At 37.7% G+C, this 17343-nt stretch overlaps 2 protein-coding genes across 2 annotated transcripts; one reads left to right on the top strand and one right to left on the bottom strand.

The window, feature by feature from the left end:
- Nucleotides 1–3744: 3744 nt before the first annotated feature.
- Nucleotides 3745–4778, top strand: LOC123602439 (olfactory receptor 51A7-like). The gene has a single exon (XM_045486927.1). The coding sequence runs from the start codon at nt 3745–3747 to the stop codon at nt 4678–4680; it is 936 nt and encodes a 311-aa protein (XP_045342883.1). The 3' UTR covers nt 4681–4778.
- Nucleotides 4779–10492: 5714 nt separating this feature from the next.
- On the bottom strand, nt 10493–11947 carry LOC123602438 (olfactory receptor 51T1). Its single transcript, XM_045486926.1, has one exon. It carries the CDS (start codon nt 11883–11885, stop codon nt 10860–10862), a length of 1026 nt encoding a protein of 341 aa, XP_045342882.1. The 5' UTR covers nt 11886–11947; the 3' UTR covers nt 10493–10859.
- Nucleotides 11948–17343: the final 5396 nt, after the last annotated feature.

The raw sequence follows: 17343 nt of genomic DNA, 5'->3' as shown, positions 1-17343 counted from the left end.
TGTTTATTTATTTTTGAGAGAGAGACAGAGTGTGAGCCTGCAAGGGTCAGAGAGAGAGAGGGAGACACAGAATCTGAAGCAGGCTCCAGGCTTTGAGCTGTCAGCACAGAGCCTGACACAGGACTGGAACTCACAAACTGTGAGATAATGACCTGAGCCAAATATTCACCCTACTGAGCCACCCAGGCACCTGGTGCATAGACATGTTTTTGAAGTAAGCTTGCACAACCTTGTGCCTGCCTTTACATGGGATGACAAAGCTCTCTTTTCTGAATATTCATCCTAAACCCTAAATAAAATGAACCCACTCACCTCTGTGGGGGAGTCACAGCTTTGGAAGTTATTCCCCATGATCTTATTTGCTGCATATAAAATTCCTGTTTTGTGACAACTCCCCCTAGTGTAGTCTCCATCTGTAACTCACCAAGGAGCAAATTCACCTTAAGGTTACAAAACCTCATGTCTTTTCATAACAATATATATTTTTTCAAGATCTTAGTTAATCTCTCTATGCTTTAGTTTTCAAGTTTGTGAATCAGGAATAATAATACCATGTAGGGATTAAAGGAACTAAAAAATATAAAACATCCAGCACAGGGGCACCTGGATGTTTCAGTAGGTTAAGCCTCTGACTTCAGCTCAGGTCATGACCTCACAGTTTGTGAGTTTGAGCCCTATCCATGTTGGGGTCTGTGCTGATAGCTCAGAGTCTAGAGCTGCTTTTGATTCTGTGTGTGTCTCTCTCTCTTCTCCTCCCCCACTCATGTTCTGTTTCTCTCTTTCTCTCCAAAATAAATAAACATGAAAAAAATTAATAAATAAGTAAAATAAAAATAAATAAAAATAAAACATCCAGCACAGTTCGATAAAGGTTAATATCAACCCTTCCCTTTTCCCTATTTTCTCTTTCAATCCACTCTACTTTTCTTCCTTTCTTCTCCAGACCTTAGAATAGGGGGATAAAATGAAGTGTTCTATTTATCTTTCTATGAAGTGATTTATTTATGTATTTATTAATTACCTAATGACATATAAAAGGGTTAATAAGCTATCTTGATAAATGTATTTTTTATTTTACATATTTTATTTGTTGCCTCTCAGTTGAATTATTTTAATATTTTATAAAGAATATACTTTTAAACTAATGCTAATACCAAGATCTTCTAATAAAATGTATTTTTAAAATACAAAAAAAATATTTTGTTAAATTAATATATCAATTGATACTGTCTTTATGATGGGGAAGCATAAGGCAAGCTGAGGGCAAAGCCCAAGCTAACAACCGCTCCCTCCCCAGCAAGGTGGGATGTGTGTGATATTCTGCAGGCACTCCTGGCTGCCCAAGAACAAAGGAAAGGAAAGAAAACAAATGGCTAACTGATACAGATCACAGTCTTCTAGGACAGGAGTTTCCATCAGTTTGTAAATGTCTTAATAAATTATAAGGCAATCTTATTAATAGCCTAATTTTCAGAAACCAATAGACTCAGTTTCCTGGAACCCCCACATTATCCTCCCTCCGTAGTGAGGTAGGGAGCAAAGGCAAGAAGGAAATGGCAGGTAAAATTAAATTTCCTTATAACCTGCAGCCCATTGACAAATACTTAGGCAAATACAGAGTCTAACATTTCTCTAAGAATTCCCAACTGTTGTAATGTTAACCTCTTACTAGAGGAAAAATGACCTTAGCTTGATAATAGCTAGGCCTCCTAAGAGTCTTCTGTATTATATTAGCCCTCTTTAACATATGAAAGTCCTTCTGGAGGCCTCCTTTTTGCCTTTATCTCCCCCAACTCCATAGTACATAACCAGTTACTTTTCACAACCCCAGTGCAGCTCTTTCAGTCCATGGGTTCTGTCCCATGCTTTAACTGAAATCACCTTTTTTTGTTCTAAAGACATCTCAAGAATTCTTTCTTGCCTGTCAGCTCCGGACCCCCACCACTCCCAAACCCCATAATATAGAAGATTATTTTTTCATTTATCTATTTTATATAACAAATATTTATTGAGGATTTACTGTATATCAGAGTGAAGTTAATACTGTAATTGGATTTGAGCAAGGGAACACAGCATGACCAAGGGGGCGAGTGTATTCAGGGAAGGCCTTTCTGATGATGTGACCTCTGAGAAAGAGCTGTTAGAGCCAAGGAAACAGCCAGTAATGAGACGGGAAGTCTGATGGAATGTTTAAGGATATTTAACAGAAAAATATTTAGGGCATAAATGCTTTGTGAGTGAAAGGAATTAGGCACTGTGATATTGTGATTTATAATAAATATGTTTGGTCTTCATGCCTGATTTTGGCACTGAGTTCCCTTGGAATTTCTTATGGGATGTGAGAGACACAGTTGACTTTTCTCATGTTAAAATGGTAACTTCTGGATCTCACCTAAGATTGGGGGCTGTTTGCCTGAAGAATCAACCATATGATTATAGGGTTGGAACTTTCAGTCCCATACCCCTGTCATCCAGGAAGGAGACAGGGGGATAAACTAATTGAAAATCTTGTGTTTCTGATTCATAATAGTCAAGAGCACTCTGATAAAGCCCAAGCTTCTCAATTAAACTCTCACTTCTCTAGGAAAAGGGTAAAAACCAACATGCTCTATGTATCTTGGAACCCCACTGTCCCCATTAACTTAATTTCATAAAGAAAGAGAAAACACTTAAAGGAACATAGTAAGCTCAGTTGTGTATAAAAACAAAAAACAAACATAGTTGTAGAGCATCTATTTATCTTATGGTGTCAGAAAAAAAAAAAAAAAAAAAAGGATTCAGAGAATACCAGTCTTCCTCATCACCAACATGTCTACCACTTTGCCACTCACCATGGCTGGCCTATAGTCCAATTGGCTAAGTCACTTTGTATTTACGAGAGCGTATGTTGGACTGTAAAAGCAAGCCTAAGAATCTCTCTCTCCTCCCATGCTCATGGATGGAGAGTACTGATATGGATTAATCATGTTAAAGAACATTCTATCTGCTCTATATAAGAAAATGGGATTTTTCACTATACTATATAAGAGAGGGTTAACAGTCAAGTGCACATCACCTATTTTCTGTCCTTTCTTTGTACTTCTTCCTGTGGAGAGCTTGTGAGTAAGATCAGCTTTAGAAGCTCAAGCCCTTGCCTAAAACATATTTGGAGCAAAAGTCTATAGAAATTAGAGAAACCACTTAGTATCCACTCTTTTAAATCTACTTTCTCCAGGTTCCTGTTTTTTTTTTCTTTTTGTTTGTGTGTGTGTGTGTGTGGGGAGGGTTGTTTTTTATTTTTTGGGTTTTTGTTTTGTTTTGTTTTTTGTTTGTTTATTTAATTCTAGGCTTACTCTGGACCAAACTAAAAGAATTATCCTATGGTTCAGCATAACTGTGTAAAATTTTTCATTAGATTGGGATGGAAGGGGAATATCCTAATAGAAAAGGGGGGAATTTATTTGCAGGTCACTGCTCTTTATGTGAGTAGTTTTTCTGAAGACTTTATGGAGAAATGTGATTGGTAAAGATAGTTCCTATATTCCTGGTTCTCCTTGTCAGTTAACATTATCTGACTCTATTACTAATAGTTTGTTCAGAAGAAATACTTCATTCTTTTATTCCAGGATATGAGTCTTTCAAAACTGTATTTTCTTTATGTCTCAGAGGAAAGTGCTGAAAGGAGTGTTTTTTATGCTGAAAATGTCATTTATGTTAAAAGTGTCATTTCAGATCTTGGAATAAACACTTTCCATCTGATTCATCATGCACAGTATCAATTCCTCTAACATTGAGATCACCACCTTCTTCCTGATTGGAATCCCAGGACTGGAACATATTCATGCTTGGATCTCTGTCCCCATCTGCTTCATGTACCTGGTGGCCATCTTTGGCAACTGCACCATCCTCTTTGTGATCAGGACAGAGTCCTCACTCCATGCACCCATGTACTATTTCCTTTCTGGGTTAGCTGTCTCTGACCTTGGCCTCTCCCTCTCATCCCTCCCCACTATGCTGAGGATATTTGTTTTCAATGCTACAGGAATTTCCCCAAATGCCTGCTTTGCTCAAGAATTCTTTATCCACGGATTTACAGATATGGAGTCCTCAGTGCTCCTGGCCATGTCTTTTGACCGCTTTTTGGCCATACGTCACCCTCTGAGATATAGCTCTATCCTCACCAATGCCAGAGTTGCCAAAATGGGCCTGGTGTTTCTAATTAAAAGCATGCTCTTAGTGCTCCCATTCCCTTTCACTCTAAAAAAATTGACATATTGTAGGAAAAGCCTACTTTCTCACTCTTATTGTCTACACCAGGATGTCATGAAGCTGGCCTGCTCTGACAACACAGTCAACTTTTTCTATGGTTTCTTTGTTGCCCTCTGTATGATATCAGACAGTGTGTTCATTGTTGTGTCCTACATATTCATCCTGAAGACGGTGATGGGAATTGGATCCCATAAGGAGCGGCTCAAGGCTCTCAACACCTGTGTCTCCCACATCTGTGCTGTGCTCATCTTCTATGTGCCCATCATTGCTTTGGCCTCCATGCACCGTTTTGGCAAGCACAAGTCCCCAGTGGCCATGATCCTCATTGCGGACATTTTCTTACTAGTACCACCTCTGATGAATCCCATTGTATACTGTGTGAAGACGCGGCAAATTCGTGAGAAGGTTTGGGGGAAATTATGTCGAAAATAAAGGTATGGGGAAAAGTAAGGCAAGGTCAACCAAGAGTGGAGAATTAAATAAGATATCTCTAAGCAAAGTATTATAGATGTTTATTGTTATCTCCCTTAATCATCCTTATAATCACTACAACATGTGGGCTGGGCACTGAGGTCTGTGAGCCTAGGACTGATGTGGGCATTGACAGGTGAGTATGGAATAGTTTTACAATACTATTAAAATCATGAATCAATATACTGCTTTGGAATTTTAGTTACACTGTTTACAGCACAAGGGTAAATACACATAGAAGTAGAGCTTGTGCCCCCTTACGGAAAATGAATACTGGGGCACCTGGGTGGCTCAGTCAGTTAAACGTCTGACTTTAGCTCAGGTCATGATCTCACAGTTCACAAGTTTGAGCCCCACGTCGGGCTCTGTGTTGACAGCTCAGAGCCTGGAGCCTGTTTCGGATTCTGTTTCTCCCTGTCTCTCTGCTCCTCCCCTACTTGTGTGCTTTCTCTCTCTCTCAAACAAATAAAAACATTAAAAAATTTTAGAAAATAAATACCAAAGGAGTTGGAAGTTAAAAGGTGTTATGCCAATCCAATTGGATTTTCCTTCAGGCAGCCTTCAGACATGTATTTGTTGTGGGTTCTTGGGTCAATTCAATGCAAATCCTTGATTTCCCACTTAAGGAAAGAAGTGTATTGTTAAGTCCAAATTGGTTAAATTTTTTCTCCCTTTTCTCTTTCCTTAGTAATCAAATAGGGACAACCAGTGATTGTTTTTAATGTTAGAGCTTTCATAGCCTGGAAATATGAGAATAAACTCTCTCACAACATCCTTTAAGACAGATCAGATTTTTTCTCTATATTACAACAGGGCTCCAAGAAATTATAGTTATTAAAAGGAGAATGACAGAGTATGCTGCTAGTAGTAGGAGATAGGAAAGCTAGTAGTTCAGTAATTTTTAAAACATTGATATTCTTAACTACTTTAAAATAATGGCTCTCATGCTTGTTTAGGCACTTGGTATTTTGACCTATGACATATTCAATTACACTAAACAAGTTAGAAATAATTTCAAACTAGCAGAAAATATGATCATATGTTAAGCAATATAAAATCATATTCATACATCTATGGTTCCATTTTTTGAAAAGATGAGTGGCCCAGGGGAACCTCAGTGGCCCAATTGGTTAAGCATTCAACCCTTGATTTTGGCTCAGGTCATGATCTCATGGTTCATGAGATGGAGCCCATCTTTGGCTCTGTGCTGACAGCACAAATCCTGCTTGGGATTCTCTCTCCCTCTCTCTTTGCCCCTCCCCCGCTCATGCACATGCACACACTCTCTCAAAAATGAATAAACATTAAAAAAAAAAGATAAATAGCCAACTAAAGTAGATTGGCTATCTCAGTATACGTTCTGTAAAATTCATCTGTTTCCTATTCATCTGTTATTTGTGAGTACTTCATAGTAGACAAAGTATAAAACATAAATTTTAGAATATGTCAACCAAAACTCTTAAAAAGTCTGTACTATGGATTGGGAAAAAATGATTGGTAATCAATTTCAATGTTTCATTATCTCAGTTGAACTCACAAATAATTAGTATTGTTTGTTCCAAAGAACCATTTTGAACAAGATGTTCTCTGTTGAATAAACATTCTTACATATTTTATGTCCCCAGGTGAGTTTAACTGAGTTCTTATTGCTCAAAAGCTGACCCATTCTGGATGCCCATAGTTTAACCAAGGAAGGGAGGGACAAACTTTTGGGCTTCCTCCCAGGTTGTTTTCAGTTATGTTATTAATTCACCTGTCTGTCTTACTTCAATTTTGTTTCCTTAAAGAAACTGTATACATTAAATTTATTATCATATCTCCAGACTTGTACGCTGTATATAATGACATCTAGATAGCAGTCTGACACATTTCTCAACTTTGAGAAAAGAAGCACACATGCACACACACACACACACACACACACACACACAAACCTTTGAACAGTCAGAATATGATGATAAATTGTAAGCACACAGAACATCTAGAATGATAGAAACACTATTGCCAAATGAATAAGATGTAACTATAAATTTTAAGTCAAAGAAGTTGCCCTGAAAAATAGTTCATGTCCTGTTTAGCCACAAGAAAAAGTAAACAGGTTGTCATGAAAGAAACAAGAAGAATATTATCCTCCATTTTTTTAGTATTTGCCCTCAACTAAGAAACTCAGATCTTTACAAAACAGAAACTGCTCGGGGCGCCTGGGTGGCGCAGTCGGTTAAGCGTCCGACTTCAGCCAGGTCACGATCTCGCGGTCCGTGAGTTCGAGCCCCGCGTCAGGCTCTGGGCTGATGGCTCAGAGCCTGGAGCCTGTTTCCGATTCTGTGTCTCCCTCTCTCTCTGTCCCTCCCCCGTTCATGCTCTGTCTCTCTCTGTCCCAAAAATAAATAAATGTTGAAAAAAAAATTAAAAAAAAAAAAAAAAACAACAGAAACTGCTCAAGTCATAACATGTCAATAATGTTTATCTGGATCATAAGAGTGAATAGGCTAAAATCTGTTTTCCTCAATTATAATATAGGCTCAATGTATTTCCAATCAAGCTTCCAGGAACATTTCACTGAGAGTGTAGCAAAATAATTCTAAAAAAAGTTTTACAAACGTCAACTGGAAAATATAAGATAAAAACAAATAGAAAGTGTAATAAAGTTTCATATGATAGCAACATTTATTAAACAGCTATAAAATTGCATGTAGTTTGCTCAACAAATCAATGGGAAGAACAACGAAAGAATAAACACTTCAACATACTCTAAATGATATGAAAGTAATATATAATTAAGGAATATCAGAACCTTATTGAAAATAGGTTATTCAAATAATAGTGGTAGAAAAAATTACAACCTATTTAAAAAAACCATAATTGTGTGTGATCCTTTATTACACACAAAAATAAACTAAACTAAACTGGGAATTAAGTACAAAGATGTTTTTTCAAGTTTTTATTTAAATTCCAGTTAGTTAACATATGGTATAATCCAGTGTTCACCAGGCACCAAACACTGGGTTATATACTTACTTGTATTAACACAATTAACTTTTGTAAGAACATGGGAAGGTAGATTTTATTAATTCCTCCTGTTTTGTGGATTTAGAAGCTAAAGCTTTGAGAAGTTAAACAAGTTTTCCAAAAATACAGAACTATAAAGTGTTAGGAGCTTAAATCTAAACCCATTTCCAGAGCCTACAACCTCATGCACTACAGCAGACCAACTATTATTTTATCTCCTTATAAATTTAATAATTCACATTCTAGGAATAGAAGAACACAATCAGAGGGGTGATCAAATATTTACTTCTAATATATATCAAGGATTATTGTCTATGATAAAAATACTGTAAACTACTGAAATGTTAAACATAAACCATGATACACAAATAATATTAAGTATTATTCACCTATGCAACACAGAATCAACAACCAAGTGGCATTTGTTAAGCACTGTACTAGATGATAAGGATTAAATGAAACTTACATTTATGCTATCAAGGGGTTTACAGTCTGGTGGTGGGGAGAACAGTAAATAAAAAATTAAATCCACAGGGTAAAGTATGATAAGTTTAAGCACACATATAAGAAAGCAAATAAAAGAATAAAAGACTGGTTACTTGACCATTATAGTGGAGAATCAAGTGAGAGAGCTTCCTAGGGGAAGTAAAGTCTAAAATAAAGTCTAATATAAAAATGTAATATATGATTAACAGAAAATGATAAATAATATAAAGCAAATAGGATATACATCTGAGTATACACTACTATCCTAGTTAATAAATGTATGTGTATGTGCACATATGTTGGCTTATTAAAAAAAGATAGTTATATATCATAAAATTCCTCATTAGTAGGATTGTGAGTGATTTTTGTTACCTTTTTAATCACAAAATTTTAATTGTATATAGTACACATATGTGTGTATAATTATATGTACTTACATACATACAAGATATAATTAGAACAATCCCCAAATTATTAAACACATCCTTTGAAGTAACAACAAAACACATTCATGTCCTATTAACAACTGCTATGGGGAATAAAAAATACTGATAAAAGTGTTTTTGGTATTGAGCAGGTGAGTTACATTTTAAGCCAGATATGAAAAGCACATTTGGAATAATAAAAGATTAACAGACATGCAGTAGACTGCCTTAAATATTGGCCATCATAAAACTGGAAGGATGCTTGCACATTTCTACAATTGTTTACCTAAAACTCTTAAAATTCAGAATTTCTTATACTCTAAACATCTCTACAACCCTGGAGGCATTACCCTGTATTCAAGCACAGCTATATTTCTGAGGTGAAATGTGTAGATATTCACTCAATGTAGAATAAATAATGACCATAAATACATTCATACCTGTTTATGTTAGCTTTTGCTGCCAATAAGTTTTGGCTCCAAACTTAGGGAAAAAATTTTAAAGTGTTTTTCCAGATGTTATAAAATTCAGGAATTGTAAATGGAGTTGGGGATCTAAGAACAAAAACTTTTAGGAAGGTCTGTAAGGAAGCAATTAAGGAACCATTGGCATTTGTAAGAACTGATGAGGAAAAGTCTGGATAGTTAGAGTATGGTGTGCTCTGGCATGTCTACTCTGCCACAGGTTGATTCCAGGATCAGAGACTGGTGTCTCTTGGTTTGGGCAAAGCAGTCACAAAATTGTCAGTGTTTGAGCAGAACAGAAAGTCAAGGCAAACACACAAGAGTTTGGAAGCGGTATTCCTTGTCTGCCAGGAGTAGGAAGGTGATGTAAGGAGAGGAGACAGGTGGCTCAGATCAGAATTTCTGCTTGGTCTCCTGTGCTCAGACATGAATTATCCTGAGTGGAACAGAGTTTCATAACTTTGTATGTAAAAAAAACCAAAAAACAAAAACAAAAACAAAAACAAAAAAAACTTAGGAGAATTCCCCCAACATCCCATCAACTCTATAGTGAGGTTGCTTCTCTTCTATTATTACTATTATTATTGTTGTTGTTGTTGTTGTTATTGTTATTATTATTGTTAATCTTTATTTATTTTTGAGAGAGAAGAGACAGAGTGCAAGCAGTGGAGGAACAAAGAGAGAGGGAGACACAGAATCCAAAGTAGGCTCCAGGCTCTGAGCTGTCAGCACAGAGCTGGACACAGGGCTCGAATTCACCAACTGTGAGTTCATGACCTGAGCTGAAGTCTGGTGCTTCACTGACTGAGCCACCCAAGCACCCCAGGTTACTTCTTGACCAAACAAGTATTGTTAAGCAAGGTATTCTAAAGATTTCCTACTAAGCATCAAAGTCACTGTGCAATTCTACAATGACAAGTACACCAAAAGGTCCAGGAGCCCAACAGCTAGGTAAAAACTTAACCACCCATGAAACAAGGGCAAATAGAAAAAAAGTACTGTCCTGAAGCCCGCCAGACACGGAAGAGGTGCTTCAGAGTGAGAATCAGAACTGTATTAGAATATCTAGGCAATGGGAAAAATAATGAAGAGTGATATGTAACTTTAGATATTGGACTCATTGGAGGTATAACAAATAGCAATTAGTTCAGTGACAATTTCACATTTGCTGAGGAGAAAAAGGATTCAAGAAAAGATAGAGAGAGGTTCAGGGAGTGCATCTGCAAGGAGATGGGGCTCCCTAGAAGTGACATTAGGAACTGAAGTCAGTGTGTAAGAGTTTCCTAGAGTTTTAAATTACAACTCGCAATGTGCGTGTTTTTGCACACACATGTAACTCTTTCACTTACCACCTCAAGGAAAAAAAAATCTCTGATGCCCCCTGGGAAATCTTACCACAGAAATAAATTACTTTTTGGCAGCTGAACACAGACATAAAATTATATATATTAATTTTTGGTCTAAGAATTACCGTTTTTAGGCAGATAATTAAATTGTTCAACCATAATAAAATGATCTTATTGTGCTTTTAATGTGCACAGGAGTTCCATATAATTATTTTAAATGTTTGAGGGACATATACACAATTAATTTGGTTTTGAATGGTAGTTTTTTTTTTTTTTTAACTTTTGATAAGTTTAGGGGAAAAGTATTCTCTTTCTGCTCCTATGATTTAAGTGAAACTGCTTCAGTAACTAAAATGCCTGGTGGCACAGACCCAGATCCTTTTATTGCTCAAATATAACTTCTCTCTCCTTCAACCCCAGGGTCCTCTATGACTCCTCACACTGGGGCCCTGTGAGCCCTTAAAGTGGAGCAGCTGGAGCATAGCCTGGCGGATGGTCTTGGTCTTCAAGCTGTAAATGACAGGGTTCAGTACAGGTGGTAAGAACAAATAAACATTGGCCAAAATGCTACAGACCACTTTTGGGGTGGAGCTGAAAAGGCGGTGTGTAAAGGACAGGCTGATCATTGGCACATAGAAAACAGTGACAGCACAGATGTGACAGACACAAGTGCTGAGAGCTTTTTGTTGTTTCTTAGGGGCCACGATACTCAAGACGGTTCGGAGAATCAGAACGTAGGAGAAAAGAATGAACAGTAAGTCAGTGCCAGTCAGGTAGAGCTGAAGAAACATGCCCCAAAAATTGATGATCCAGGGGTTGGAATATGTGTATTTAATCATATCTGGATGGTAGCAAAATGGGTGGGAAAGCTCTTGGCCTCCGTGAAAAGATACTCTCGTCAAGGCTAGAATCATGGGAAAGATTAAAATTACTTGCCGTATGCAGATGACCAGTCCAATCACCAAGATTATCATGTCTGTGAAGACAATAGCATACTTCAGTGGGTTACAGATAGCCATGAAGCGGTCAAAGGCCATGGCTACCAGCACTGAAGACTCCAGGAAGGAGAAGCCATGTACAAAGAACATTTGAATGAGGCAAGCTTTCAAGCTAATCTCCCGGGCATGAAACCAGAGAACCCCAAGAACAGTGGGAAGGGTTGAGATGGTCAGACATAGATCAACAGCTGACAGCATGGCGAGGAAATAGTACATGGGCTTGTGAAGACTCCTCTCAACAATGATGATGAACAGAATCGTGCTGTTTCCCAAGAGGGCAATGGCATAGAGACAGCAGACAGGAATAGAGATCCAGACATGTGCAAGTTCCAAACCAGGAAATGCAGTGAGTAGGAAGTTTGAGGAAGATGATGTAGTGTTATTGAAAATCACCATGGTAGGTTGAGAACACACCCTGAAAAGAGAAACAACAATCATAGTGTTTGTCCTATTGGTCCTTTTTTCAAGTTCTCTAGTATAAACTGTTCCCAAATTACACAGTTGTTTTTCTGTATTCAAAATCCTCCATCTAAATATGGCACCTGTTGCATAATTCTACAGTATATTGACTTTGTCTTGTCAGAAACTGGCCCCAGTTTTCTTCCTCTGTCTTCTCCCAGTTATAACCATCAGTCTCTCTAGGCTCATCCCCACCCTACTGCTCAGACTAGTCCTAAGGCTGGAAGTGGGAAATGCATATAGGCTTATGTCATACACAAGCACACACACCAACACAGTGACAACTGATGGGTCTTTGCATTAAGTGCCCAAGCAGTATAGTTGCTCAAGAAATAGTAGACAAGCACACAAGAGCCACTGGGCACCTGTGATGGCATACTCCATGATTTTCTTGCTGGACGCTGGTCTGGGATATTGTATCCAAAGGTATTCTTGTACCTCTATTAGCCAGCCTCTTCTAGTAGACTCTATTAGAAGTATCCTTTTGGTATCTGGGTTTCTTTATTCCTTTTCCTATAGTGGGATGGTTTCTATAATTTGTCCCTTCCCACTCCATATATATATGGAACTTGGATTTATCTTATGTTCTAATTCTGTATCTCTGCATACTTTTCTAGGGTACTGAAATAAGTAGGTCTTATCCTCCTTTTCTCCATCTTACACCTTGGGATACTTGTTTCTACTCCTTGCCATGGATAGTTAGCATGTGACTCCGAACAAAGTCATTGTGAGTAGACTGCTCTAATGAATCCTGTGAAAATTCCAAACAGTATTCTGGAATACATGATTTCAGGTGTCCTAATCTAGATATAGCAGGTACGCTTAGACAAAACACCCATATAAAAGTCATGAGAAAGGACACCTGGGTGGCTCAGTCGGTTAAGCATTTAACTCTTCATTTTGGCTCAGGTCATGATCTCAGTTTGTGAGATGGAGCCCCATATTGAGCTGTGTGCTCACAGTTTGTAGCCTGCTTAGCATTATCTCTCTCCCTTTCTCTGCCCCTCCCCCATTCTCTCTCTGTCTCTCTCTCTCTCTCTCTCTCTCTCTCTCTCTCAAAATAAATAAACTAAAAATAAGTCATGGGAAGCACTCAGCAACATGTGATGAATGCCTTTGTAAAAAGCATGGATGGGATGGAAGTAGAGATTAATAACTAAACGGGAATCACTCTGAGACATGGAAAACTGAAGTGACATCACAAATTGGAATATAAAGTAGTTCACTGAGTGAGAAAGTGCATAGAATGGCAGCTGTATAGAAAACAGAGATGGTGTCATATTTAAGATGACTGTTGCAATTCTATTTAGGGTGTGTTCACTGACATCATCATTGCTGGTGTCATCATCGCTGATTTTAAAATTTGTACCTAGGGTATTTAGTCATCAACAAAGAGCTAAGAGGGGCACCTGGGTGGATCAGCCAGTTAAGCATTTGACTTTGACTCAGGTCAGGATCTCACAGTTCATGAGTTCGAGCCCCACATTGGACTCTGCACTGACCATGTGGAGCCTGCTTGGAGTTCTTTCTCTCTCTCCTCTTTCTCTGATCCTCACCCACTTGCATTCTTTCTCTCAAAATAAATGAATGAACTCAAAAAAGAAAGATGGTAAATTCCAAAAAAACAAACAAACAAACAAAAAAAACAAACCAAAGAGCTAACAAAGAATAATATACTCATTTCAGATGTTGTGTGGATCTGGCCAGCCATAAGTATTGTTATTCTTCAGTAATCTAGGTTTTCTGTCTTGTATCTGAGTGGATGCAAGAAATTTGCTAGTATCAGGCCCTGTGATTTGCTACATAAACATAAATATAAGAGGTTGTTCCTTATTTTCTCCCCCCTCCTCCAGTCTACTGAAGATGTTGATAGAAATAATCACTTGTTACTCCAAAGGAAAAAAAAAAAAGATGAATTGTTTTTTCTGGTATAATATTTAATATTGTTATATTATACATGTTTGGAAAAAAACACTAAGAATTAGGAAAACTAGTGCCAAATGAGATATAGATTACAAACTTGTTGTATCATGTCAACCATTTAGACTCTAAATGACTATTTCAATGTCAGTTACTGCTGATGGCCAGGGAAACAGAAATGAATAAAGAATATTTTTTGCATTCAAAACTCTCCCAACTCAGAGGAATGAATAGTGTGAGAAGCCAAGGCAAAATATTATTGAAGAGTTATTACCACATGGGGACACAAGAGGAGAGTAGCCAGATAGGAAAGCAAAAGGCTATGATATTTTTGTTTTATTCTTCTCAACCTGATGAACACACACATTAAAAGTGAATCTCTAACCAACAATCACTGTATCATCACTGGTGAATTCATATGAGGGAACTTCAAGGTTGATAGGTGCAGGACCCTTTCTGATCCAGTCAGAAGTATCATAGTGTGACTCATGGCAAGAGAGGTTAGGGATCTGGACTTGAGTCCCAGGCTCTTTTCAAGCAGGCCTTCTGTGCTTAAGTTGGTTGATTTGAAATATTTAATAATTGCTAATAATGTATTTGCAAACAACAATGTGAAGAAAATTGAATTTAATGTTAAATGCTTTCAATCATTTACCTAAAACGCCACTGTTAAACATTAAAAAAAAAAAGAGTGACTTTCTTCCATGATAACCATCCAAGAAACTCTGCAACACCAAATCACTCAATCTATTGACTCTTCTTCAATAGTACTTTACATGTGGTTTTTATAGCACTAAAAGTCTATTTCTTAATCACATTTATTTCTTCCTCTAGAATGCTGGCTCTCTGGGAATATAAAACATATGTATTCATCTTTTTATTTTCTCTAGAGAAAAGCTTGGTGATTAGTATGTGGTAAAGATTCAAATAATTTAATTTAATTAGATGTATTAATATGTAGATAAAAAAATTACAGATGATAGAGATATGGATAAACACTAGATAAGAGAAATATAAATTGAGCCTGGAAGTTTTGACAGAAGGATGAGCCAGAGGGAAATCATTTCCCTAGACACCAGGGAAAATATCCTCTCACTGAGTGGAAGAAGGAGACTAGGTTAAGAGAAAAGGAGAATTATGATCCTTTGTATATGTCAACATTTACTATCCATCTTGTATATAATTTTATATAAGCTCAGGAAAATGGATATAGATGTTTTTCTCCTATTTTAAAGAAAGGAAATCAAACTGGCAAGATAAAATAGTGTATCAAAGGTAAAATATGTACCGATACAAAATTCAAAACAGATTTACTAACTCTAAAGTCTATCATTTTTCATTAAACCATAAACCATTTCTAGAAGCTAAGCTCATGAGAGAAGTTGAACAGTTGGGCAGTATGATTTTCTTCTTTTAAAATATAAGAATTGTTTATACTCTGTTGTATATACATATAAATAATTTAGAGGAGTGTTAGAGATGAGAAATCAGTAAAAGAGAGAACAATGTCCTCATGGTTTATTTAAAGAAGTATACTTGTGACATCCATGTATGTTTAGGAATATGTGTAAATATTTATATACTGATATTGTGTGTATCTCTGTGTGCTGGTGTATGTAGAGAGGAGTTTTTGAATTGAAGAGTAACTGAGAGATAAGATTACCATAAGTCAGATACCAGTTATTTTCTATTCTTTGAATTGTATCTAATAAAGGACAAAAAGATGACACCGGATGATGTGAGGAAAGGAGGGTAGGAGGAGAGGAGACTATGGCTCATTTTGCTGCTGGAGAACTTGTTTCCTGTGGAATGTAGATATGTGGACAGGGAGTAAAGGCTTCCTCCCTAGATCCAGTGAGTTCACACACTCTGGAACTAGTTATAGAATTAAAGTTCAGTGCCTTGATTAATCAAGGTTTTCTCTGCACTGCCCTCTACCCAGAATAGGCTAGAGTTCTCTATTTTCGGTTCCCCATCTAATGGCCAGAAAGAAAGCAGTGCCTACCAATTCATATACAAAAGCCTAGATTCACTGACTTGGATAAGATCCACCCAATTCAGTAACTTAGTGACCCAAAGGTCAACATCCCTGCATCAGTAATGGTAAAAAACAATCCATGTATCCATGGCACCAGTAATGGTAAAACCAGTCCATGTCATTTACCAATCCCAAACCTTCTGGTCATTTTTCAACACTGAAATCTATTCTGTCCACAATGTGGAACCTTCCCTGACAGCTCCAGGCTTTGTTAACCAGAAACTTCCCCTCTGCTGCTAAATCTCTGCACCACTTCATGCTTGGAGCTTTCATTTTATTCTTTTTAATTTTTTTTTAAGTTTACTTATATTAAGAGAGAGAGGGGGTGTTGAGAGGGACTGAGAGAGGGAGAGAGACAGAATCCCAAGCAGGCTCTGCACTGTCAGCGCAGAACCTGATGTGGGGCTCAAAAGCACAAACAATAGATCATGACCTGAGCCAAAATCAAGAGTTGGACACCCAACTGACTGAGACACCTGGGTGCTCCTCATTTGATTCTTAATACAGTAAGGAGGCATGGCTGATATTAGAATTATATATGCAGATGTCATCTCCTTTAACTGGAATGTGAGTTCCTTAAAATTTGGGTATTCCTGTTTTTCTTCTCCCAATGCTAGCTAGTAAAGTAGGATCTGGAACAATAGAAAACTTCAATTAGTAAGCTTAATGGTCTTGGCCACAGGCAGAGTTCTGAGTCCTATCTCCTTTTCTGTTTATCCTCTTTTCTCTTGTCCTCTGTCTCCCTATCTCAGTTTTATCCAGGCTCCAGTACACCCCTCCATTTCCTCACCCCAGCTTACTTGTAGTTCCTATCATTTATTGCACTTCTCTCTTCCCTCTGTCTCCTAGCATTCCTCATGCTTTAATCCATTTGTCTCCCATCCCTTATTCATTTATGCACTCTTCTTACCTGTTCACATCAGCAGGAAACACCACCAACCTCTCTCCGGTTCCACCACATAGCAAGGACTAAACAAGCTCCCAAGAGTAGGGGCTTTATAGGAAAATCAGTAGAGTCATTAGGCAACAGAGAGCTGTCTTTATTAGTGAGTGTACTGGATGGAGCAAGAATTATGGGACCCATAAGAATATGTTCCTCTACAACAGCTCAGACACCTTTTCCTGACAGCTTCAAACTCTGCTCCCAGGCCCATGCAATCTCCATTCATCAGGGGTTGTAAGTTAAGTCCTGGCCCTGAGGGCTGACAGTAATGGATATCTTCTAAAACTGCCTGCCTGGATCCAATAACTACAATCATTCCTCCTCACCCTGCCTTAGGCTACAGAGTCTCAGCCAGGGAGGCTCCCTGAGTGTCAGAGTACGATTAAGAGAGCGCAAAAATTCTTTCTTCTGTTCTCTAGTCCAAAATGTACTCTTCCTAATAGGTCTCATTGTCCCCCTGGCAATTCCCATGTCCCTCCTCTTACCCAGGAGCCCCTCCTAAGAAGCCATCCTATTCACTGAGTCACATCTGCAGC

The sequence above is a fragment of the Leopardus geoffroyi genome, chromosome D1, assembly GCF_018350155.1.
Source record: "Leopardus geoffroyi isolate Oge1 chromosome D1, O.geoffroyi_Oge1_pat1.0, whole genome shotgun sequence".
NCBI classification, from domain to species: Eukaryota; Metazoa; Chordata; class Mammalia; order Carnivora; family Felidae; genus Leopardus; species Leopardus geoffroyi.
Note: the sequence above shows the minus strand (reverse complement) of the source record. Positions and strands in the feature narration are given on the sequence as shown.

Bases quoted from the DNA above. Each gene is read 5' to 3' on its own strand.
- LOC123602439 (XM_045486927.1), top strand. From the start codon at position 3,745: ATGCACAGTATCAATTCCTCTAACATTGAGATCACCACCTTCTTCCTG.
- LOC123602438 (XM_045486926.1), bottom strand. From the start codon at position 11,885: ATGATTGTTGTTTCTCTTTTCAGGGTGTGTTCTCAACCTACCATGGTG.